The 26,486-nt window shown below is 49.8% G+C and overlaps 1 protein-coding gene across 3 annotated transcripts in view; it reads right to left on the reverse strand.

Moving 5' to 3' along the window:
- Eya2 (EYA transcriptional coactivator and phosphatase 2) overlaps positions 1-26,486 on the reverse strand; it is a 100,978-nt gene that overhangs the window by 51,756 nt on the left and 22,736 nt on the right. For 2 of the 3 annotated variants that reach the window (XM_035446926.1, XM_035446925.1), the window contains 3 exons: positions 9,164-9,178; positions 7,355-7,422; positions 4,872-5,049 (listed from right to left, as the gene is read on the reverse strand). In XM_035446926.1, the coding sequence (XP_035302817.1) occupies positions 4,872-5,049; positions 7,355-7,422; positions 9,164-9,178 (261 nt within the window). The remainder of the gene's footprint in view (positions 1-4,871; positions 5,050-7,354; positions 7,423-9,163; positions 9,179-26,486) is intronic. The other variant, XM_035446924.1, reaches the window with a different exon arrangement.

Here is a 26,486-nt window from a genome sequence, read left to right on the forward strand (position 1 = left end):
TAGTGTTTTTATTTTTGTTAAATCAAAGTACTTTTAAATTTCCTTTTGATTTCTTCTTTGACCTCCAAGTTACACAGAAGTGAGTTACTGAGCTTCCAAAGGTTTGAGAAATTTCCAGAAGGACTTGTTATTTATTACTGATTTAATCCTATGCCGCCAGAGGACAGGCTTTCTGTCTTGAATGCTAACTTAACTGGAACTTGCTTTCTGGTCCAGAATGTGAGTTTATCTCGGTGAACGCCCTGGATGCAGCTGGAGGGGACACACTGTGTTGAGACAAGCCGGACAGACCTCTGTTATCACAATCCTTCCCTTCCAGTCCATGTTCCCAGCTTTCTTCTCCAGAGAAAATGACCACAGGCAGATGCTTTGCGTTTTTCCAGAAACTTCCTATGCAAACATGGACTTCAAGCTACACTTCCATTTAAGAAAACTCCGGGGACACATTTCATGAATAGTTTTGTTTTGTTTTGTTTTTTTCCCACATGGGTGAGGTAAGACACAATCTCACTGTGTGGTTCAGCCTGGCCTGGAACTCAGTATGTAACTTAGGCCAGACTTGAACTCATGACAATCCTCCTGTCTCAGCCTCCTGGGTGCTGAGATCTCAGGTGTGAGTGAGACACTATGCCTGGATTTTCACATGTGGTTCTTTTACGCCTCTCTGCCTATAATAGCAGTTCAAAGAGGGCCACTTAGATGGACATCATGGCATCTTTTTCAGAGCTGCACAGTATGCCAGGGGTGGGGGGAGTGCGTTTCCTAACTTGGGTCCTGTTAAGCACTACCAGGGTGTGTCTAGACTTTTGCTCTGACATTAACTGCAATAAGGATTCTTTTTCTTAAGTGTTTGTATTCATGTGAAAGTTGTCTTTAGAATAAATTCTTAGGTGTAGAACAGTTGGGTTAAAGGGTGCATGCATTTCTATGTTTGTTAGGTGTTATTTGATTGCACAGAAAAACCTTAGACCTCTTCTTGAGAGCTTGACATTCTCTCACCAGCTAAGGAAAGTAGTTTAAGAAGTTGAAAACAACCTTACAACTTCTTTTAGGTAATTTGTATCAATTAAACAACGGAAAGGAGTTCTTAAGCAGTGACCAGTGGTGGTTGTTCTCTTGGGTCTGGACAGGTGTTCAGACTGGGCCCTCCCTGCTCAGCAGGCTGCCCAGTGTCCTCTGAACAGATGTTCATGCCTGTCAGAGCAGCGTGTCTTTCAGTGTTGCTGTCGTGAGGTGGGTGCTGGGAGGAAAAGTGTTAGAGACCATTTCCGGCAAGGCTGAGAGCCAGGGGGATCTGTCAATCAAACCACTGGAGTAGCTGGGAAACACTAGGCACCCTAGACTGTTATAAAAGTGGAGTTTTGTGGAACACACTAAATGTCTGAGTGTGTGCACATAGGCTAAACGCTCTTCCCGAGCAACAGACACTGGGGAAAGACAGTAGACACCTCAATTAGAGGTGACAGTCACTGCTGCCACTAGACTAAAAACCTTTAAAGATTTTTTTGTGCGTGTTAACCTGTATGTATATCTGTGCATCACATGTACGTCTGGTGCCCTTGGAGGTCATAAGAGGGCATCAGATCCCCTGGGACTAAAGTTAGTCATGATTGTGAGCCACAATTTGGGTGATGGGGACTGAACCTGGATCCTCTGGAAGAGCAGCCATCTCTCCATTCCTGTGATGTCATTAAATCTTATATGAGCTTGTGAGACACAGTAAAAGCCACCCCAACCACTTATTATTTATTTATTATTTTTACCTGAGGCCTTTTATTTATTATTTATGATAATTTATTATGCCTGAAGCCAAGGGATATATGAGGGATGGGAGACAATGAAGGGACGTACAAATCTCCTGTTTGCCCCTGATGGGGCCCAGAGATTATAACCCAAATCCTCAGGAAGGGCACCATGTGAGTGCCCTTGGATCCACTGAACCATCTTCCTGCTGGTAGCTCCTCTCCATCCCAATTTCCCATCAGCCCTTTGCTTCCCTCCCTTGTTGAGACCAGTGTTCAGAGGCTTCATTCAGAGAAGCAGGATGCCAAAGATGGCCCAAGATCAGGGAGAGACGTTTACTGGGCTCTGTGACTTTGAAATGCTTGACCAGGTGTCTCTGTTTGTCTTTGGGACAGGGATGACTTCTCAGGGAAAAAAATGTGTGGATCTAGACCCACAGCCACACCAAGAGCCCAGGAAGAGAGGGGACAGGGTTCCCCACTGCTTCCTTCCCACCCCTTAACTAGCAAGCAATAGGTAGTAATGAATGTCCACTCATTATCAGGCTGCTGCGTTTCCAACAACACTGAGAACACCGGTAGATTCAGAAAAGAGGCAGAGGGATGAATTTAAGGCTGGGTGTGGAGGCAGGAACATGGAGAATTCAAGGTCATCCTTGGCTACATACTGAGTTCAAGGACAGCCTGGGCTACACCTGATCCTGTCTCAATTAAGACAAAACAACCAAAGAACAAGACTCAATGCTGGGTACACCTGTGACCCCAGCACCTGTGAGACACCTGGTTTGAATAGCTTAGCAACCCAAGACCACTCCTGCCCTGAGCTATACACATGCTCCTTACCACACAAAGCAACCTGTCACTCCACCTCACAAGCCCTCAGTAACTCCCTTTTGTGGTCAGACACATCCTGGAACTAGGGGCAGCGGGCTGCTCCAATTTGGACTGGTTTTGGGTACTCGCACAATAAGGAAAATTGTCCTCTGCGTGACTTTTCGGTGAAAATCTTCCATTTACCATCTTATGCCTATGCATGATTGGGCATGCGTATGATTTAAGCCAGATGCATCATGGGAAAGGGTACTGCAGCAAACCAAGGTTTATATAATCCGGGCCTGTCAGTCAAAACAGAAAATCATCCACAGTCTGCCTCCAGCAACCAACTCCTCCTTCCAGACCCACAAAACGAAACTCCAGAAGTAACTGGGGGTGAGGGGTGGGGGGGAATCTTGAGCAACCTTGCTGGAGTCCACCAGTTCCCTGCACCTTTCCACTTTGGGCTTTTGCTTTGCCCCTGAATAAAAGTCCCATTCTGTGTACTTCATGGATTCTATGAAGAAGATACCAAGAATCTGGAAACACCTGGTCTAGACAGCAACTCTGGTAACAGTTGGGAGGCTGCCGCAGGAGGATTGCTAGTTTGAAACCAGCCTATGGGCTGTATAGCTCATAGCTGAGGTGGGACCCAGGTGAGGGGTAAGGGTGTCTCCTCTGCCTTCTGGCTTTGGGGTTCTGGGTTTCCTTGCCACTCCCGCTTCCTCTTAGTCTATTGGTTCTGGTAGGGCTGACCCAATTCTAGCTCCAGCTGTGGGCTATGACCCAGATCCATATCTTCTGTCCAACACTGTACCTAAGCCACAGAGCCTGGCTGCAGGATGGCCATGTGACTAAGCTGGCCAATGAGAGCACTCTAGGGCTCTGGCAGAAGTGTCCAGAAGGAGGAGGCGTCTCTTTGTGGTGGTGTAGCAGGCAGGATGAAGTCCTGAGATCAGAGGCCAAGGCTCAGCAATTTGTCAGAACCTCTGAACTTATGCTGACCCCCAACACTGTGGTTCCACCTACCTAACAAGTGTTTTATTTGTTTTTTTTTGTCTTCTGGAGTCTAAGTCCTACAGGGGTTCCCTAAAACTGTGGTGCCTCAGAGATGAATGTGCCCTAGGGCTGTGTAAGGGTTCTACAGAGCTGAGGCCTGTGAGTGCTGGCAGTTGTTCTGAGAGAACAGACAACAGAGGGCCTCTGGCTTGCTCCTAGGCATACTTTTCGTGTGTGTGTGTGTGTGTGTGTGTGTGTGTGTGTGTGTGTGTGTGTGTGTGTGTGTGTGTGTGTGTATGTTAGTGTGTGTGTGTGTTGTGTGTGTGTGTGTGTGTGTGTGTGTGTGTATGTGTGTGTGTGTGTATGTGTGTGTGTGTATGTGTGTGTGTGTGTGTGTGTGTATGTTGTGTGTGTGTATGTTGTGTGTGTGTGTGTGTGTGTGTGTGTGTGTGTGTGTGTGTGTGTGTGTGTGTGTGTGTGTGTGTGTGTGTGTGTGTATGTTAGTGTGTGTGTGTGTGTGTGTGTGTTGTGTGTGTGTGTGTGTGTGTGTGTGTGTGTGTGTTTGTCCAGTGCCTGCAGAGTCCAGAAGATGGTGTCAGATCTCCTGGGGCAGGGATTACAGGCAATGGTGAGCCATGCCCGGTGGGCACTGAGAACAAACTCAGCCCTCTGAAAGAACAAGCATTCTTCACCGCTGAGCTGTCGCTCTAGGTCCTCCATCCCCCGCCAGCCCTGCCAGCTGTGTGCTTCAGCATTGTGCATGGCCAATGAGTAGCTGGGCACAGAAGATGAAGCCCCGTGGGCCTGGGTTCAAGTCTCAGCACCATGGTTACTAGTCAAGGACTTGTTCCTTGGATTTGTACTGCTCTGTGTGGAAGGGGTTGGGGTTGGGGATTGCGGCGATTTACTACAACTTCTAACTGTATCCAGTGACTGTGTGATTCCAGTCTACAAAGATCAAATGGACAGTGCCCCCAGGGCTGTAGAGATGGCTCAATGGCTAAATGCATTTGCTGTTCTCACAGAGATGCTGGGGTCAGTTCCCAGCCCACACATGGTGCATTGCAACCATTTGTAACTCCAGTCTCATGCCATGTAAAAAATAAAGATAAATCAATGTTTAAAAAAAATCTCCAGAGCCCTTTATAGTTGTTCAAAATAAGGAATGCCTGGAAAACAGCAGGAGCTTAATAAATGCGCATTACCAAGGGCAGAGAGGTGATGACAGAAGACTGTGCAAGTGGACCACAGCTCACAAATCTTCACATGGGAGCTCAGACCACAGGCACGAATGAGAGCAAAGGCAAGGGGACTTACCGGGTAGTGACTCAGAACTCTGGTTGGGGACGTTGTGAGGAGCCTCCTGGAGGACATATGTGGACGTGGAGAGGGACGAGGAGCAGAGGCTGCTGGCAGGGACGTAGGGAGGGCTGTAGGATGGGCTGAAATACTGGGGGTACTGGTTCTGTGGGAAGCCGGGGTAGGAGGGGTAATCCTGGCAAGAGAAAAACAGACAGGGGTTGAGTGAGGAGGCGCTAGGCCCGGCAGGCCCGGCTTTCTCTTCAGAGTAAACACCGACCATCCAGACCATTGCCATTTGGTTTTCCCATAAATGGAATCTGACCCAAGAGCCAAGTGCAGGTGGTGCAGGCTGAAAGTGGAGGAGACACGGGGAAGGAGGGGTGAGGCCCCAGCGTGGAAACGGTGGCCCTGTGTTGGCCATCACAGGAGTGGGCAGGGGGAGCCCCAGGGAAGGCGGAGGTGGTGGGAATCCCCACTCACACCTGCTTCTCCCAGGGGGTAGGAACTGTGATGTGGACACACTGAGTCTAGCCATCTTTAGAGTAGCTCTCCAGGCTGGGGGTGGGGATGCGGGATGGAGGGGAACTCCCTGGCACTTCTTGCCTGCCCTACACACTTAGCGCTTGACAATGGAGGTTGGTTGATGACCCTGGAGAACAGGGTGTGGCCTTGGCAGTCTCCTGGTCAGTGCTGTGTCTCCATGAGATCTGGACCTAGCACTCACAATAACTTCAAAGATGTGCGGACAATGAAGGAGGCGCAGACTCGGGGGTGGGCAACATTTCAGGGAACAAGTTACAAACGCAGCAGCTCCTACAATATTGAGGGTTCAGAATATACCTCATCAGGAAATGCCAGTCAGCCTACACTAAGTTCAACAGGGTGGTTCTCCTCCAGCGCCAGCCATCATTGTTTCAAACACTCGGCTCATAGTCACAGTCATCATCCTCATCACCTCCACCACCATCACCATCTGCATCACCATGGCCACCAAATCCACAGTAACAACTACCACCCCATCATGACCACCACCATCACCATCTGCATCACCATCACCCTTTCTGTATCACCGCCGCCATCACTACCACCATCCCATCCCCATGGCTACCATCTCCCGACCACCACGACCATCTCTGTCAACGCTACCAAGACCACAGTAGCTACCACCACCACCATGATCACCACCATGACCATCACTGTAGCTACCACCATCGTTACCATCAGCGAGCACCACCAGCCAGGGATTTACCCACAAGGATCTCATAGAAAGCTCTATGCCCTGGGCCCCAGCTCGTATCTGCTAAGTCAGAATTTCTGGGGAGTCTGAATTTATGAAAGGCATTAGAGTGAAACAGATACCTAGACTTAAGAATTTCTCCTTGCACTTCTCTGTGTTACAAACACATGGACCTTTGGTTTTGAGAGAATTTTAGATTTACAGGAAGTATATATAAGAGGGTCCTTTAGCAAGTCCCCCTGCCCCCACCCCCCAAGTCCTGAAGATGAGACCCAGGGCCTCAAGCATGCTGGTAGAGCTATACACTCTACCCCCACTAGGCCAATTCTTTCCTTTTTTAAAAAAATGATCTATTTATTCTTATTTTGTGTGCATTGGTGTTTTATCTGCATGTATGCCTGTGAGGGCATTGGATCCCCTGGAACTGCCGTGTGGGTGCTGGGAATTGAACCGGGGTCCTTTGAAAGAGCAGCCAGGGCTATTAACCACTGAACTCTCTCTCCAAGCCCTTTTTGTGTATGTGTCCATACAGTTGTATACCACGTGCATGCAGGTGCCCACAGAGACCAGAAGAAGGTGCCAGGTCCCCTAGAGCTGTAGCTCCAGGCAGCTGTAAGCCACCTGAGGTGGCCCTGAGAACCAAACTCCAGTCTTCTGCTATTCTGAATCACCAAGCCAACCTACCAGCCCCCAGACAATTGTTTCTTTAGGCTGTCTGAGACAAGGTCTCATGTAGCTCAGGCTGGCCTTGAGCACACTATATTGCTAAGGATGACCTTGAACGCCTGGTCCTCATGCCTCATCCTCCTGATGGCTGGATTACAGTGTGCACCACCACACCCAGTTCTTTCCTAGACTGATTCTTAGCAGACTGCAGGGAAACAGAGTGAAGTCTACAGTGGCTAGCATCCCATGAGGCAATGCTGAAGCCCCCAATGGGTGCAGAGGGAGCAGATGTGTTTTCCCCTTGAGAGGCTCATGGTCCTGGGAAAACACACACACCATTCACAGCCCACATTCAAGAGCTCCTAGATGCTTTCACCTCAGGTAAGATCGGACCTGACAGCTTGGGGATCTTGTAATTTTATTTCTAGTGGCCTTTTGTACACTCTGGTCCCTGGAATCCCCATACCCAGGCAGGGCTAAGAGGCCATGTTTTTGGTGGGGACTGTGTGTGTGAGGTGGCTCTGTTGTGCACCTTGAGCTAAGGGGAACACTGAAAGAAAGAATTGAGAAGAGAATTGGCAGGCGCCATGACTACCTGGTGCACGCTCCCAAATCCGGCTGTGTTGGTCAATCCGTTGGTGCCTTGGTAGAGCCCTGCGGTGCCTGCAGGAGGACAGGACAGGTTAGAACCCCATCAGGGAGGGCTTGAGGGGGGAGTAGCAGAGGATGTGGTTCTCAGGCCTGGGGTGGGGGGCAGGACCTGTGACCTGGAGCCCACTCTCCCTGGCCTTGGTTTCTTTAGTAAATAGGAAAAGAATGCATTCTGAGCTGGGTGGTGCACCCCTTTAATCCCCATACTTGGGACACAGAGGCAGGTGGATCTGTGAGTTTGAGGCCAGCCTGGTCTACAAAGTGAGTTCCAGGACAGCCAAGGCTACACAGAGAAACCCTGTCTCAAAAAAACCTAAAAAAAAAAAAAAAAAAAAAAGAAAGAAAGAAAGAAAGAAGAAAGAAAGAAAAAGGAATGCGTTCTGAGGGGCTATGGAGAGCAGTAAAGGGGACCCTGCACACAGTGGTCAGCCCTGCCTACTGAGATTTCTGAAACATTGTTTTGCTCTTGTGCACAGTGTCAGGCTAGGTGGTAAGTGTTTTTACCTACTGAGCCATCTTGCTGACTTTTTTGAGACAGGTTTTCTCTGTGTGGCCCTGTCTGTCCTGGAACTTAATTCATAGACCAGGCTGGCCTCAGACTCACAGAGATCCTCCTGCTTCTGCCTCCTAAGTGCTGGAATTTTGCTCAGTTCAAAACCATTTATTTTTCTAAGCTGTGGTAAAAATTATGGAACATAATATCACTTGATCCAGTTTAAAGTGTACAGTAAGGGGCATTAAATGCATTTATAGTGAGTGCCACCATCATAACATCCGTCGCTAAGACTTTTCTATAGCATCTTGCAAAACTGGAACCCTGTATACATTAGAGAAACCATTCATTCCACGCCCCCCGCCCAACTGCCATTCTCTTTGCCTATGTGGATTCAGTGAGTTCAGGAATCTCATGTAAGTAGAATTATCTAGTATTTGTCTTTCTGTGATGGCCTCTCACTTCCTCCTCAGGTCAGTCTTGAGAAGGCACAATCATCATTCTCATTTCCTCTGTGGAGAAGTGTAGGCCGAGGACTGTGGCTGTGTAGGGTCTCAGGGCTGATAGGCTGTGCACCTGGGAGAGTTTTTAGACATTCACAAGTTCAAGCAAACAGATCCTGTGGTGCAGGGGACAATCTGAAGTGTTACAGATGTCTCACTGGGGCCAGCAGAAGCCAGAGTGGCACAACATTTTCCAAGCTGTTTCACAGAAACCTGCCAGCTCAGATATCTATGTCCAGAGACCCCGACTTCAGGCCTGCAGGGGAAACAGGCATCCATAAGCAGTGGGGAACCCCAGATCTGTTCTGGAAGTTCTACCCCAAGAGCCAGAATGGGGGTAGAAGGGCCAAGGGAAAGGAACAATTAGTGACAAAAAGAAGGAAGGGAATAAAAATATGCTTGGTGAAGCAATTTCCAATGTCCCTGCCCCCAGGTTCTGATAGCCACCAGACAGCACAGTGGGTCATTTGTCCATCTGTCACCAGCTGTTAGCAACTACTTTAGAAATGGATTTCCTACTTGTGTGACATGTACACCTCCAAGTTAAGCCTGTCAAACAGCCCTTTGCCCATCTCAGATCAACACTAGGAAAGAGGAACTTCTGGTATGGGTAACAAAAGTTTAAACAAGGGTTTAAACTTGAAGTGAGAAACACAAAAATCTCTGTGAGTTCGAGGCCAGCCTGGTCAACAAACCGAGTTCCAGGACAGCCACAGCTAGCCAACACAATGAAACCCTGTTTCAGAAAAACAAAAACTTGAAGTTTGGAACGCTGAGGAGGTAAATGAGAGCTAGATTCTGGGACAGATAACCAGGCCAGGACCCTCAGGACTGCCTGGCTCCCAAATAGGCCCCTTGGGACACCCTCTGAGAGTCACACACAAGGCATTGCTGCCTTTTCCCAGAGTACACTTTATGTGGAGTTGCATCTAACACAACATGGTAATAGACTGAATTGTGGATAAGTACAGTTCTAATAAAGCTTCATCCTATTCCAGGGGCATAGTGGCAAACCCAAGGCCAGACACTGGAGGCAGCCCTGGCCTCTGCCACAGGCTCTGTCTACCCTGCTGGAGGGTGAGCTAACTTTCTGATTCTATTTTCTCACCTGTAGAAATAACTGTGCCTACCTGCTCTATACCCATGCCCAGTGTGAACTCTGATCCAAGCGAGGTAGGAAGAGGCGTCTCTCATCTCTAACACAGTACACAGGACCTTGGAGACTCAGAGAAATCCTGAATGGTGACTGGGGAAAGGGTGGGGTCGGAGAAGGCTTCTTCTGAACTGAGGTCCAAAGGAGGAGGAGGAAGTATCTGGACAAAGAAAACCAGAGGCAGGAACAGGACCTCACTGGGCCTCTCTCCTGACTTCCATTACATAGTGGGTCCTTAATCTTAAAGAACACAGACCGTCCATCCCAGTGTGATCCACTAGGTCCACTCTGACCCACTGGGATCCCACTCTGTCCCTAAGGCTGGCCTACACACATGAATCGGAAGGAGGTCTGGGTGGCAGGTCTAGGCTAACCCATTACACTCAAGGTCATCTCTATGGTCCTGGTTACCATGGCGAGCCTACCTGACCCCTGGCCCTACCTGACCCCCGCCCCTTTTGTGTGAAACTACGGAAGGATGACTTGAGAAAGGGTGGCCATAGCCAGTCCCTGGCCCTTTTTGTTTATTTTCATTTTGTGATTCAGGGTCATATGAAGAATTGACAGCTGAACAAAACACAGTGAGAAGAGACATCAACAGACCCAGCAGGGAATCCTTCCTGGCCCAGAGAGGGCCCAGAGAGATAGGGTATGAAGTCTTGAACCACAGTACCCGGGGCCTGGAGAGGTTTTACAGACTCACCTTGGTGGCCGAATGTTAGGCACAGACATTGCTGGCTGAGGTAATGTAGGGTGAGAGGCAGGAAGGCCGGCAGTGGCAGGTCCGGCTGGCGCCCTCTCCACTGTCTCAGAGATAGAATGCTCTAGGTTGGACATGTGCTAATTAGAATAAGTTCTTCAGTGCCTAGCCTCCTTTGTGGCTAGATGTGGAGACATGACAAGGTGTAGACAAGGGGAGAGATAGGAGGGGCAAGTTCAACTTCCTGGTTGTATTTTTACAGGGTAGGTAGGGCCACTCTTCTTTTGGAGTGCAGACATCTTGGAAAACTGGGCTGAACAAACTGGGAGTTGAGGCCTTGTCATACTTGACAGAGGGATTGCCACACTTTGCACTCTGTGTGTGTGCATGAGGGCCAGAAGTTGTCTCAAGTGTCTTCCTTAGTCATTCTCCACCTTAGTCTTAGAGGCAGGTTTTGCATTGAACCTGGGGGCTCTAAACTGACTAGCCATCAAGCCCAGGTACCATACTGTCTCGTCTCCTCCAGTGCTGGATTACAGACATGTGCACCTGAAGGGACCAGCTCCCCATTTCGGCAGCCATAACAGCTTAGTACGTGTTTGCCTGACCTTGCCTTGGTCACTAGGGAGGTCAGATGCCTGCCTTGTGGCAAGGAACCAATCAGAAGTTAGCTGGTGGTGCTATGCTTTATGGCTCTGGGTGTGCTTTATGGACAAGTGCACAGCAATGACGCACAGAGCATAGCAACCACCCTGGGAGGGGCTATGGGCCATAACAACCAGTTGACCAATCAACACAGGGCAAGTCCTCCAAGGCTGGAGGCACACCAATCCTGAGCCTGTGCGTACCCCTAGACACTCCCCTTACACTGCCCTATAAGGTCTCTATGCGGTGGCTTCTCGACGTCTTTGCTAGCCATCTGCCATGGTGGATGGATGAAAGGCCTGAGCTAACATGAGGTTAGCTCATTAACCCCATGTTAAAAGCCTCCTGCTGTTTGCATCAAGCTTTCAACTCTGCCTGGTGATTGGGGTGGCCACAGTCCTGAGCCAAGATCCTGGGGGCCTGAGCCTCCAGGGGTCTTTCACAGCCATGCATGGTTTTTTATAGAGGAGCTAGCGACAACCGACCCCAACACAGGTCCTCATGTCTGCATGGCCCGCACCTCTTTGCCACCTTGCACAGAGGTGCTAACGAGATAATTCATTCTGTGGTCTTTTTTTCTTATTCCACCCTTCTTTTCATTTATTTACTTCCTCTCAGTTTCCATCTCTCCTAGGCAATAACTGTGATGTTTTTCTAGTACTATAAGGAAACACTGGAGGCAAAATGCAAGACCAGGCTGACAGATGAATGAGGAAGGCCCTTTTGATGAATGCCATCATGGCTGAGTGTGTGTGTGTGTATGTGTGTGTGTAAATGAAAGATTACATAATCTGGCAGAGAATTGGGTGGCCCATGATTGCTCTTGTATGACTCTCTTATAGCTAGTTAATCCAAGGATCCCATGAGAACCACCTTCTGAGGGTTGAGTTCCCATGACCTAATGACCTCCCAACACCAGCACCCTGAGGAGCAACATTGGAATCCTTTAGGGATTAACTGGGCCATGGGGGGGGGCACATGCTCCTGTTTGCACAGGGCACACACAGGTACTTGGGTAACAGGTGTCAGGTCTATAAGGTCTGGTGTGTGTTGTTCATCTCCCATGTTTCACATGCCATCAAGTGGTTCTGACCTCTTCAATGCTGAGAGCATGACCTATGCCCTGGCAGTGGTCTGGTCCTCTGCTGTGTGCCCCCTCACACTGGTGCTAACTGCCCAGGAGGGCATGGGTGTGACGCCCCTAACAAGGCTGCTGTGTGCCCTCCTCACACTCATCTTCTATGGTCCCTGGATGCCTTGGGGGAGATCAGGGAGGGCTGCCTGGTGTAAGGCTGCTGGTGTAAATATGCCTGGTGTAAGGGTGCCTGTTGTAAAGATGCCTGGTGTAAGGGTGTCTGTTGTAAAGATGCCTGGTGTAAGGGTGCTTGGTGTAAGGCTGCCTGGTGTAAGGGTGCCTGGCGTAAAGATGCCTGGTGTAAGGGTGCTTGCACCTGCCCCCACTCCCAGCATTCAGCACAGAACTGCTGCCTATTTTGGGCTATTCTGATAAGAGTGTCATTATTCATGTTTCTCTGGCTTCTGGTGACTCTGAGTGTCCCTTCCAGGGCCTGTTGCTCTCTGGATTTCTTTTTTAAAATGAGATGGTGATGGTTGCTATGGAAACTCTCTCTTTCCAGGCCTGAGCCCAGCTTCCTCTTAAGCCCAGTCCTTCAGGGTCCTTCAATGGGTGACATTAGTAGTGTGAGATAAATAACGATGAACAACACTGGGGCCTTCGTGGAGGACACAGATGGCCTCTCTGGGCTGGCCATCACACACAGGTGACCTGTATGGCCCTGCCACAGCTCTGCAGGGCAGGTTGGGAAGAGGCTAGTCAGGGCTCACCCCAGGTCAGTCTGAGCCATCTGCCAGCTACTTAGCCATGCAGCACAGGCCACCTCTTGCTGTAGTTCTCTGGAGAATCTAAAGTGATCTAGCTGTCACCTACAGATGGGACATCTGTGTTGGGTTTTGTGAAGATGGCCTTGTGGAATAACTCTGGGTAGAACCCCTCATCCATGCTGCTTAATCCCTTTTTCCAAAGCAGAGGGGTTGGCTGGCCAGGTCCATGGGATACTCAGGAACCTAGGTCTCACTGGGGCAGGGGGAGGATTAAAACATAAAAGCTGATGGCCAACAAGATGGCTTGGTGTGTAAAGGTGATTGCTGTCAAGTTCGAGAGCCTGAGTTTGACCCCCAGACCCACATGGTGGAAAGAGAAAATTGACTCCTACAAACTGTCCTCTGACCTCCACACGTGTGGCGGTCCATGTGCACAAATAAATGATTGAATACATTTAAAAAGAATATTTAAAACTGCAAAGACTGGAACCCTTCTAGCCCGAGTGACAGCTATCTGGGTGGGAGGGAATGTAGGAATGGTGTAAAGTTGGTAGTAGGAGGAGCCCCAGAAACCCCACCCACCCGGGTTCCAGACACCAACTACAGTCCTGAAAGCCATCGACTTTCCTAGGCTATTTTCCACTTTTGTGTGTGTGTGCTCACAAGTTTACACTTTTAAGTTTGCTGAAGATGCTTGTGCATTTTCCACATGCACAGACATCTTTAGGAGGTTCGCATATCTGTCTCAGGACACTTCTATTGGGGAGGGGAATTATACTACATTTAAAAAACAGTGGGTCTTTGCAAAAGACCTTGACAGAGAGCTTTTACAAACAGCAGGCAGGAGTGCGTGTGTATGTCTACAGTGTTTAAGATGTTGATTCTCCCATATCATAATGGCCTCTATCATGTCTTTTCTGAGCCTGAAATTTTGTTCTCAATAGCCAGTGTATTCCAAATGTAAGTACCCAGTCTCCTAAGCACAGCCTTGGAAGTGTGCTTCTCCCTAGCACATTGTAAACTGCTCTGTTCAACTTCGCTTGAAGCCTGGGATACAGCAGGAAGCAAAGAAACCAAATAAATAATCCTGCTGTAAATCCTAAGTTGACTAGGAAAAGACCGTTAGTTCTGACTGTGTAGACTAGGTGCCATAGTTAAACTTAAGGATCTAGGTGACTGGATGGCACAAAAACTGGGGCTTACATCTAGTTTTTCAGATTAAAAAAAATCCCTTTTAAATCTACTTCTTGTCTATTCCCAGAAGGCAAAGCTTTGAAAGCCAAGGTCTGGCGGCCTGGTCCCACTCCCACCCCAAGCCTTCATCTGGGCTTCCTTCATTCTCCCTGGCCCCAAACACACACACTTTTGGAAGAGGGTAGAAGACAGGAGAGACCCCACATGTAATTGTGATTTTCCCTGATGTCTGTAGACAAGTGGGTGTTCTTTCTAAGCCCCCGTTTCTCTTCTGTAAAAATAAAGCTAAGTGTATGTCATTTGTTTGGTGTCTGACAAGGATTCTAGGAAACCGGGATTCAAGGACAGAGCCATCTAGAATAAGCCATCAGCAAACTAAGTGATCTTAGTGATCTTAGGACTTTCATTATTTTATGCACTTGGCAGGCTAAGGGGAAAAAGGATCATGGTGAGTTGGAGGCTAGCCTGAGCTACATAGTGACTGGGTCAAACAGCAGAGTACAAGTGAGTACAGAGCTTGGGATGACCCAGGCTGAGTTCTGGACTCTGAGACCAACAGGGATGTGTGGGAAGGGAGACATGAGCATTCCAGCCCTCATGCAGTGCAGGGGCTGAGTGTGGTAGCTGAACAAGAATGGCCCCCATAGGCTCACATATTTGAATGTTTGATCATCAGGGAGGGGCTCTATTTGAGAGGGATTAGGAGGTGTGGCCTTGTTGGAGGAAGTGTGTCACTGGGGGTGGGCTTTGAGTTTCAGAAGCCCAAGCCAGGCCAGTGTCTCTCTCTTCTCACTGCCTGCGGATCCAGATGTAGAACTCCCAGCTCCTTCTCTAGCACCATGTCTGTCTGGGTACCACTATGCTTTCTGCCACAACGAGAATGGACTAAACCTCAGAACTGTAAGCCAGCCCCAATTAAGTGCTTTCCTTTATAAGAGTTGCTGTGGTCACGGTGTCTCTTCACAGCAACTAAGATACCGAGGGAGGTAGGAATTGGTTTCCATCAGATCCATTGCTAAATGTCTCAATGGCCTCATTCACTGGTCATGTGAGGCATATTTAACTGGCTGAGAAACAATCCTCAGAGGTGACCTGCCACTGGGGCTGTCATTCAGGCTGGCATAACGTGGGAAGGAAGGGAGGGCCCAGGAGCCGGGAGGCTGCTGAGTAGAAGGCCACCCTGTGTCCTGCCACATGTCCTGGTAAGAAATGACACAAAGACAGTGCCAGCTGGGAAGGTGCAGGTGGCAGAGTGGCAAGGCTGCCCCCGACCCCTGGACAGGGCCTGGGTGATGGGCTTCAGCCGAGAGTTACTGAGAGCACACTTTAGCCCTCCACTGGACGGAGAGCCCTTTTCAACCAAGAGATTTACATAAAACCACAAGTTTACAGAAAATAGTCCTTCAGATCAGTGTACGAGCAAATGATAAAGCTTATTTTAAAGCCCATCTCCACTATCCTGGCAAGTTTACTGTGAACCATGAGCAAAGTGAGTTTGCGAATTCATGAGATGAGGTGTTTGTCTGATGCTGAGGGATGCTGGTTGGAACAAGAAAGGATATTGTCTCTTGTTAGCACTCTGACCCACACCAGCAGGAAACGGCCACAATTCTATAATATCGGACAGTCTGTGGATCACAGTGTGTCAGGTAGTGCTTGCTGGTGTTTTGTGGCGGGATGATGTGCACAGTTTATATTTGGATCCAGGCTACAGTGAAGTCACACCATGAAACGTGAGCAAATGCTGACAGGAACACCTCGGATCGCTGCATGATTGATTTTGACTTAATTTCTGGTCAATGTACGTCCACTAGGTCCAGGCCAGCCTGGGCTGCAGAGGGAATTCCTGTCTGATATTCTCCTCCTTCACGACACCACAGTAGACTTCAGGAGATTCATCCACAGCAGGGGACTGCCTGTGTTAGTTTTTGGGTGTTTGGGGACACTAGCTCTGAGCCGGAGGATGACATGACAGTTCAGGTCTGCAGAATGTACTTTCATAACCCTCTGGCTGCCTTTGCTCAATCAACAGGGGGCAGTCTGACAGGAGCCAGGGTGATACCACAGGGCAAACAGAGGCCAACATCTGGTTTGTGAAAAGGTGGCTGTCTCTTAAGTCATGTTACAGTCTCTGGGCTAACACCTCCTGGCAGTAAAGACAAACTTCTCCAACTTGGTTCTTTTCAAAGAAGGTCAAGGCTTGGCAGGATGACCTCACAGGTGACCTGGGGACGCCTCTGAGATCACACAGGCTGTGCCTGTTGCCATCAGAGTCTCATAAAACACTGTATGCAGCTGGGTCCCCTACACATGCCCACTCAGCCCCCACAAAGCTGCCTGCTCTGAGTTTCTAGGCAGGAGCAGAGACATCCCAATGACCCACACATTCTGAGGGCTCCCCAGTGTCCCCCAGGAAGAGGTGGAGATCACTTAGGTGAGGACAACAGCCTACCATTCTGTCCTTGCTTTCAGATCAAAGCCTCAAGCCCTGGGGTCCTCCAAGCTGTAAGGTCGCCCTAAAACCTTGCATTGCCATGAGAGGATGATGGCAGGAGCAGCTGCAGGCCTTGACTTTCATCTCAGCGGGATTTATTTCTGCTTCTCTTGTCACCATCTCCTGTCCTCATAGGTGAGATGATCGCTAAGTCTCTAAATGGGGCGATGCTCCTCCCCTCCTGCTGTCACAGGGAGGGGTGGGGTGTTTTTAAGCCTTTGTGACCTTGGAGCAGAGTCCATGCTTACTTCATAGCTTTGAGGTCCTTTCCAGACAATGCCCACCCATATAGCCTGCATATATTCTGTGTTTAGTATCTACACAGGGTGTGAACATTAAGCCAAGGGTGGAGGGGTTGCTCGAGGTGCCTATTAGCAAATCTTGAGACATGTTAGGGTTACACTGTTATAATGCCACCTCAGCAGTGTGATTTCCATGCACGAGCTGACACAGTTTCCATGGGGGAGGACCAGGCAAGCAGGTCAGTGTGGTCAGGGAAGGTGGCTCAGTTGACAGAGTGCTTACCTAGCAGTCACAATCAATGTCCTGGGTTCAGTCCCCACCGCCACACCAACTGGGAGTGGTGGTACACCCGGGGTGTGAAGATAGGGGATCCAAAGTTCAAGGTCATTCTCAGCTGCACAGTGACTTTGAGGGCAGCCTAGACATGAGACCTTGTCCCCAAACCCCAAAGCAACAACAAATCACATGTGCCCTGACTTCTCCTTGGTCCTCTTGGCTCTATCTGGATTGAGATGTAGTGTATGGGTGCTACATAGTTCTTTAAACTTGAGGGCCGGAGAGATGGCTCAATGGTTAAGAGCACTGACTGTTCTTCCAGAGGACCTGGGTTCGTTTCCCAGGTCCTACATGGTGGGCCAGAATTATCATGAAGTCCAGCTCCAGGGGATCAAATGCCTTCTTCTGACCTCCAAGGGCACTAGGTATGCTTGCAGTGCACAGACCATACACGCAGGCCAAACACCCCTCACATAAAACGCTGAAACAGCGTTAAGAAATAATAAACTTGGGCCCCGAGAACACAGTACTCTCTTCCCCTCTTTCTCTCCCTTCCTTCCTCCTTTGCTAGGCACCAAGGCCTCATCCACCTTCTGCCAGTGACGCACACCCCCAGCCTCCGTTACTGCTTTGCTGTGTGTCTCATTTCTAGAAGGCTCCATTCTCACTTTTAAGAGGCTGGTAGGAGACAGTGCTGCCTAGGTTACACCTTCAGGGGGTGGAGAATAGCCCCAAGCTTAGTGAAAGGCGGGGAGGGAAGAGAAATTCAATGGGCAGTGAGATGAGGGTGCCCCAGAGTCCACTCACTGATGTGGGTTCAGGTCACACCATGGGACCCTGTGCTTCCAAATGGCGGGGGCACTCAACTCTATGCTGTTTTGCCACAGAGAGTACAGTACACATGCGTGTAGGCACGGGTACTCACACATACACAGACACGCACACTCCCCTTGTCTTTTCTGCCTTTGTTCCAGGAGCCTTGCTACAGGCAGAAAAGCCCATTTATCCACCTGTAAGTTGTGGTTCCCACATAGCGGGGAACACAGAAGGCCCCTCTTAATCCTTGATGACTCTTCTGCCTTAGGCTGCAGGACAAACGTCCTCTGGCCTGGTTCAGGGCTGGGTTGCTTCAGAACTCACTCCTGCTCTTCTGGGGCTGGAGTGGTTCTCCTTCATGGCCTGTAGAAACACCTTACAACCCCCACTTGCTCTCCCAGGCCCAGGCTTATCTCCTAGAGTCCTGCTGGAACCTGTGTAGCACTGAAGTGTGTCCTCCTGAACACAGGGCCTGAAAAATATGCCCTTGCATGAAAAGGGTCTTAGCAGTGTGACTGGGATAAGAAGAGGGAGATGCTGTCAGGCAAGTATGGGCCTGTAAACCCAGGCTAGTGTTCCCCAGAGAGGCAGAGAAAGACACAGGGGCCCTGATGGGAACCCAACACAGCAGCAGGGTGGGGTGGGGTGGGAGAGTGGGAGTGGGGTAGGGAGCAGCCATCTGGTTTTCCAGGTGGGACCCGCCTATTACTTGCTGCAAACTTCCAGCCTCCAGAACCGCACAGAAATCATCTGGGGTTGTCTCAAGCCTGGTTACATGACAACACTTGCTGCAGTGACATGCAAAAGTACTGTCCTCTGCCCTGCTGCCTTCTTGGGGACACAGATAGGGTCCTCCTGGTCCATGCCCCAGCCGCACTGCTCATCTCGTCCTCCTCAGTCCTGGTCATGCTGGCTCTGCTATTCCTCAGCCCTCAAGTGCATGTCACCTTAGCGGGAGCACTTCCCTGTCTGGAATGCCTTTCCCTGCACCTTCCCATAAGACTCACCTGCTGCCCTTTGCCCTTTGCTCAAATTACCTTCCCAGCAAGGCCGTCTCTGATCCCACTAGCCCCTCAGCCCTGCCCCATCTCTGCTTTTCTGTGACTACTGGCATCTGAAACACTATTTTTACTAAATAAATAAATAAATATATTTTTTAAAAGTAGACTGCAGAGAGGACTCAGTGAATGAAGACGTGCTTACACATGAGGACCCGAGTTTAAATTCCCAGAACCAGAGGGAAAGCCAAGCAAGAGGTTACATGCCTGTCATCACAGCATATTTGAGGCAGAGACCAGAGGCTCTGTGGAGCTCATCGGCCAGCCAGCCTAGCCAAACTGATGGAGAGAGTGACTGAAGAAGACACCTGCCATTGCTCTTTGGTGTGCACACATGCATGCCCACACATGTTCATGCCCATGCACACATGCATGCCCACATGTGTTCTCGCCCATATGAACATGTACATGTACATGTACCAAGCAAATCAAAAGAAGGTCACCGTGGGTCTCTGCCGGTTAGACATGAGTGAGCACCAGAGGGCAGGGCAGTGCTGATCTGTGTTGTCACTAGCTGTAGTGGCTGCTGTGGCTCAGTACTTGCTGGGTGACAACTGTGGCCATCAGAGAGTAGCCCCCACCTCCACTCCCCTGCAACCAGTCCTTGTTGCTGGAGTCTGGGACTGCATGGGTCATTTGGGGAACTGAGGTTCAAGATGGCATGGGGGTTGTTATCAGTTGACCTTCAATTGGGTGGTTCTCCTGGATTATCTGGGTGGGTTCCTTGGGGTTACAAAGGGCCTTTAAAAAGGCAAAGGTGCCAGACACACTGCCAGCAGGAGAACACAGTAAGTCTATGCAAGCCAGACTTGCCCTGCTGACCTGTTATGTACAGAGAGGGGACCCAAGACTAGGCTCAGAGTCCTGTAGCCCACAGCCAGTGCTCACCTGAGGTGAAGCACACAGGGAAATGGCACTGCTTTGAGCTGAGCTTGGTCTGGGTTTGAGCCCTGTCTCTTTGGATCCTCAGTGTGGTGCTGGCAAGGTAGGCCACCTGTCACCTCCATCTCACAGTGTGGAAACAGGCCCTGAAAATGGAGTCTGCTTCTCCAAGAGCAGAGCACAAGGGAAGCTAGGTGGGCTCAGAGGCTCCGTATTGAACCCCAAAGTTGCTTGCCTGGGTGTCATGAGATCCTGGATGCAAAACTGTAGAATCCACTAGAAGGGAATCACTACATAACTGTTGATTCAGGTTTGAGCCAAGTTGTGCTACAGAGAGGACCACAGGCAAAATCACGCTCCTGTCTGTGTTAACCAAATAACCTTCCTATAGTGTGATCCTACTGGGAAAGTTATCCCAGCATCTCTCGGGCTAGCAGTGGTGGTGCACAACTTTAATCCGAGCACTCGGGAGGCAGAGACAGGCAGATCTCTGAGCTTAAGGCCAGCCTGGTCTATGGAGTGAGTCCCACGACAGCTAGAGCTACACAGAGAAAACCTGTCTCAAAAACCAAAACAACCGGGCGTTGGTGGTGCACGCCTTTAATCCCAGCACTCTCGAGGCGGAGGCAGGTGGATCTCTGTGATTCGAGGCCAGCCTGGTCTCCAGAGCGAGTGCCAGGATAGGCTCCAAAGCTACACAGAGAAACCCTGTCTCGAAAAACAAAAAACAAACAAACAAAAAGCACCTCTTGGCCTGAGGAGATGGCTCAGTTAGTAAGTGAATGCTATGTAATAGGACCTGAGTTCAATATCCCAGACCTACATAGAAAGAAAGAGGGAGGCAGGGAGGCAGGGAGGCAGGGAGAGAGAGAGCAAGAGGGGGGGGAGGAAAGAAAAAGAAGACCAGATATGGCGGCTCCTGCTTACAATCCCAATGTTTAGGGAGGGATTATAAACCAGACAGATCTCTGCGACTCACTGAACAACCGACCTAGACTAATCTGTGAGTGCCAGGCCAGTTAGAATCCCTGTCTCAAAGGAGGTACATAACATTTCTTGGGATGAGATTGTCTTCTGACTAATCTGTGTCCCCAGTCAGGGTTGGCTGTGTTTGTTCAGTACCTGCCACTAAACTGGCCACCGATGGGTGGTGGTGTGATCAAAGCGGTGACAGATAAATGTTAAGTAAATGCCTAGCATCAGGGCATACCATGAGTTACAGTGGCCTTGGGGCTGAGATTAGAGAGCAGGACAGAGGTGCACACTGCAGGGAAGTTTATTATGAATTTTTCCCCAGGGGAGGAGTGGTGGCAGGAGTGGTGGCGGCTAGAAGGGGCTGGTTTTAAAACAATAAAGTCAATTCGCTATGGTCTGCTTGGATGTTTTGAGATCTTTGAAAGAGATACTGTGTGGCCTTGGGAGGGGTTGGCTGGGACCCATGCTATTTATCCTGTAAGGAGGGCGCCCTGACCTTCGCTGGCTACCATGGCCTCTCAGCCTGAACTTGCCAGGTCTGGACAGCAGGGCTACTGCCGCCTGAGACCGAGACGAATGGCAGCCAGCTGCTGCTGGCCTCGGCAGCCTCTGAAGCCCCTCTCGCCTGGGTGGTTTCAATTTCTGCAAAGACTGGGTGTCTCAGGGGCACAGCCCAGGGCTCTTAGCCTGTCGCCACTCAGCAAGAACACACCAGAGGAGGATGTTGGGGGTTGACTGTGTCCTGTGAGACAGTTTCACAACCTAATCCGGGTACCCACGAATGCGATCTCTTTTGGAAGTGGCCTTCACAGATGTTGTGAAGTTAAATGAGGCCATGGGGATTAGGTGTGCTGGAAGAACAGGAAAACTTGGGTGGGGACCCTCAGGAAGGGTGCTTGGGGTGACAAAGGCAGAGATGACTGGCATGTAATGTCTTCCAGATCAAAGACACTGGAAGCTACCAGAGAGCAGGGACAGACAGGGACGGACGCAGACACCTCCCCTGTAGATGCCAGGAGAAAAGAGGTGGTGAATTCAAGTTCTTTTAGCCACAGACATACCCCTTCCCTACAGTAATACAGTGGCCTATGGATGGACACCATTCCTCATTGTTTCACCCAATTCTCATGGGGACAGGGCCATGGGTACACCGATGACCCAGGTTCTGAACTGCAAAACTTGGTCCCTGGAGAGCTGGGTTACCCTCTATTGAGGATGGCTCTCTCCTAGCCCCTACCTTCATGCATGTGTCTAAGTTAGAATCTAAGACACTAACTTAGATTCCCGAGTCCCAACTTCACATGTTCCTAGGACCCTCACAGTGTCACCATGTTTGCAAACCTATACCATTTCATCTTACCTCACATTTCTTTGTGTCACTTTCAAATGGACTCACACTTGTATAAAGCTTATTATAAAGCTATGACATCATCATGGTGTTTACTCACAGACAAAGGAGAAAATTAACCTCATCCCTGCAGAATTAGTACCATTTGTCTTCAATAATAAACACAGAAAAAGAAGAAATACAAGGAAAACAAATGTTTTCAGCCCTAGCTAAATACTGCTGCCTGCTAAAAATCCCATACCTCTGGTTTCTCTCTGTTTTGTGAAAAATAAATATTTTCAGGAGTTTAACTACTGCAACTACTTCAGCTATGTTGAAGACATACTAGCTTCCAGCAGGGCTTTGCAGTCTCACTTTCTGACTGAGCCAGAAAGATCAGGAAAGACAGGACAGGACCTGGCTTCCTCACCATAGGAACTAGTGATGCTCTCTTGTCACTTTCACATTCCATGCAAATGATTCAGTCAGGCAATGATAGTGAACTGCAGTGCCAAGCATCTCCTTAGAACAGGTGATAGTGAGCTGTGGTAACAAACACCCCCAGGAATCAGTTAGGACAGGGGATGGTGAGCTACAGTAACAAACATCCTTTGAGTCTCAGTGGCTCATACACAACATACGTGGACTTATGTCCATTGGGGATTGGCAGAGGGCTCTGTTCTTTTGTATAACTAGCAGACATCTACCAAGAGAATGTCCCCTGCTTTGAACACTGTCAGAGGGGAGAAAGGGTCCCATTCTAGCCCTTGAATGCTCTGGCCTGCTGGTTACTGTCACCCTAACTTCACTGCCAGACTGGTCAACCTCTTGTCCCTATACACTACACAAGTGAGAGGCCAGGAATGCACTCCTGCCTCTGGGTCATTTGCTATGACTCGGTGCCGGGGGTAGCATTAGTGGCAGCCACGGCTGCTTTCCAGTCTTGGCTGATGTAGTGTAGGCACTGGGAGCTGGCACACTTGGGTCTGGTACTTGTTTGTATAGATAAAGTTTATTTGGCACACAGCCAGGCCTTGTTTCTGTGTGGTCCAGGTAGAACTGAGCTGCCCCAGTGACTTTCAGAGCCTGAGATGTTTCCTGGTGGGACTTTTATAGAAAGGGTTTGCTCTGCTCTGGGAGACTCAGCAATTCCAGAAGTATAGTACTCGGGCCCTAGCATGTTCAGGAAGCCTCGGCACCTGTTTCTTGATCTTCTGTTCCCTGACCCAGAGCATCATACTAACTCCCAGCACCCGAGTCCTCAGTCACCCCCATAGAAGCTCATACAAAGAAAATGGAGCCACAGAACTCCTCAAACCCCTGGCTGGTGCTCATGGAGAGACACTGGGTGCATGCAACACTGCCGGAATTTCATAGCTTCAAACTTCTTCCCTGTTTGTAACAGTTCAACGAGGTAGGGACTACTGTCCTTGCCGGAGGAGTAGAGGCCCGGGAAGATTACAGCACGTGCGCACATGCGCTCGTGTGCGCGCGCGCGCACACACACACACACACACACACACACACACACACACACACACACACACACATTTTACACACTGGCATTCCAGCACTTTCCAGGAGGAAGGTGTGTTCTCTTGATCTGTTCTATGCTGGGCAGGTACCAGAATCTGGATCCTCGTTTAGAACCTGCCTAGACCCCTTGCCCATCTGTTCCAACATGCAGCACTGTGTCTGAGGACTTAGCAACCCTGGCAGGTCACCTGACACTGAGAGTGAGCAGCTGGAACCCCAGTGAAGCAAATTCCAAGCACCTGAGGCTGGAGGACAGGCCCCTCCCCTGGCGCCGAGGTGGGGCTCCCCTCTGGGGTTTCCTCATCCTTGTCCCTGGTGTGTCATGAGGCCAGGAGAGCAGCCTGGAAATGTTAAATACCAAGAAGCTGTGTGGACTCAGATGGGCAGGATCACCAGTGGTGGCTCTAGCTGTGGCTGTCAGAGCTTTGCAGCCTTCTTAAACAGTGAGACCCAGCAGCTCATGGTAGCAGCAGAGATGTGGCTGAGAGGGAATTCTGGCTGTCACAAAGGGACACACACACACACACACACACACACACACACACACACACACACACACACACGCTTACATACACATGAATGCACCCAGACACATGCCTGGAGGTTACTGGACTAGCAACAGGGACAGAAGGATGCTACACCAACCCAAATTTCAACAGAGTAGAAATTTCTGGAGCAGATAAAAACAGGTTGTGGGCTTCAGAAGAGGTTAAAAAAATAGTTGATATGGTAGAAATTGTCACATCAGTGGGAATCCGTGGGTGAAGGGGAGGCAGGGGAAATAGGCGTATGCCAACAGTGGCAACAGCAGCTTCAGCGCTGCCTTCATCCCAGGACTGACCTCAGCCCCATCCAGCACAACCTGCACCCAGTCCACAGCAGAGGCTGCAGTGGACCAGTTCCCCAGAGGAGACCATCCACCCTGGGAGGTGGGATCGGCCTGGAGGTGTGTGCCAGTGAGCAACAGGACTGGGGTGCCATATGAGGTCTAGCTTTCTTTGCTTAGTACCCAGAAACCAGGCCAGAGACCAAGATGGCGCTTGGGAACAGGTCGCAGGTGATCTCCAGCACATGATATCCAAGGGCAGAGATAGAAAGGAGACAACTGGCAAGATAGCATGTTTAAAAACAAGTGGAGCCGGGCGTTGGTGGTGCACGCCTTTTTAATCCCAGCACTCGGGAGGCTGAGGCAGGTGGATCTCTGTGAGTTCCAGACCAGCCTGGTCTACAAGAGCTAGTTCCAGGACAGCCTCCAAAGCCACAGAGAAACCCTGTCTCGAAAAAAACCAATAAATAAATAAATAAATAAATAAATAAATAAATACAAGTGGAATTTTACACACACACACACACACACACACACACACACACACGAATGCACAGAGACAGTTCTAGAAAGGTTCATACTGATAACACACGACTTAAATATCTGAGTAACTCTACAAGTATGAAGAGCAGGGTGCTCTGGGTGGGCAGAATCAGGCCACCTGCACGGGGCATGGTGCTTTGAGAGCTGGGGACTCCCTGTGGGGCTCTCAGCTTAGAGTGAGAAGCTCTGCCTGGGGGCAGCTGGCTCTAGTTCCCCTTCACAGTCTGAGCTCTTAGCAACAGTTAAAATGGATTTGTTCTAAGGGATCATTGTGCATTCTGTGGCCTGGCCTCAGTCCTGACCAGGGACAGGTTCTGAGGGGAGTGGAAGTTCATACCATGCTGTCTGACTGCCTGTGTGTCTCGGGATCCTGCTGGGTTCCTGAGCAGAAGACTATCTGCCAGGCCCTGAGCTCTCTGCTTCTTCTGGATTGACTCATCATAGTAGAACCTGTGGCTCCCATGGGTCCTTCCCATCCCTCACTCCCAGAATTACTGTGGTCAGGAAAGGGACTCTCCCGTCACCTTTCAACAGACTCTGTGTACAGACCTTAGTGCAGCTAAGAGACTTATTTTTTTTGAAACATCTGAAATAAAAATGCTAACAAATAGGCTGGGGAGATGGCTCAGTAACTGAGAGCACTGCCTACTTTTCCAGGGAGTTGGATTGCCAGCATCCATACCAGGCAATTCACAACTACCTGTAACTCCAGCTCCAGGGAATCCAATGCCCTCTTCTGGCCTCTTTTAGTATTGCAGTTATCACACACACACACACACACACACACACACACACACACACACACACACACACACACACACACACACACACACACGTGCACACGTGCAAAACGTACTGTCCCCTCACCCCATAGTGGTCACCTGGTCTCTGAAATGCAAACTAGGTCACCTCCTCTGTCTTACAACTCTGATGGCTTCCTGAATCCCAAATCAGCTACCCACCAGGTTCTGCCAGGCCTGTCCTCACCTATCCTCTGGCTCCCTGGGTCCTGTCCCCTGGTCTCTCAGCCTCTGGACTCCTCTGTGATTTGTTGGACCCAGCACAACTGTCCCCTCTTGGACAGCCCTCTTCCTCTCTGTGTTGTGCTCCAGGGAGTATACATCACAACTGGAAAGGCTCCAGCCAGTTGCTGGCTTCCCTACTGTTGCACTCTGAACCCTGTACCCCCCCCCCCATTTGTATGTTAAGGCTCTGACCTCTAGGGTGACTGTATTTGGCAAGGGGTCCTCTAGGGAGGGATTGGAGTCAGCTGAAGTCACAAGTGTTATCAGTCCATAATCTGTGACTGAAAGAGCGCTTTCTCCAAGCTTATACAGAGGAAAGCCCATGTAACTGCCTGGTGCAGAGGTGGTTGACCAAAACCTGGCAGAGCCTTTGAAACCATTAAATATGTGGCACCTGAGACTTCCAGACTTCTAACCATGAGCAAGCAAGGTTCTGTGGCACGGAGTGACTGGTGAACAGTCAATGTCCACTTCCTGGTACATGCAATCCATTCAGCCTTGGCTACCATCTCAGAGCTCCATGGCATGCACCCCATCTGCTGCCT

The sequence above is a fragment of the Cricetulus griseus genome, chromosome 6, assembly GCF_003668045.3.
Source record: "Cricetulus griseus strain 17A/GY chromosome 6, alternate assembly CriGri-PICRH-1.0, whole genome shotgun sequence".
Taxonomy (NCBI): Eukaryota; Metazoa; Chordata; class Mammalia; order Rodentia; family Cricetidae; genus Cricetulus; species Cricetulus griseus.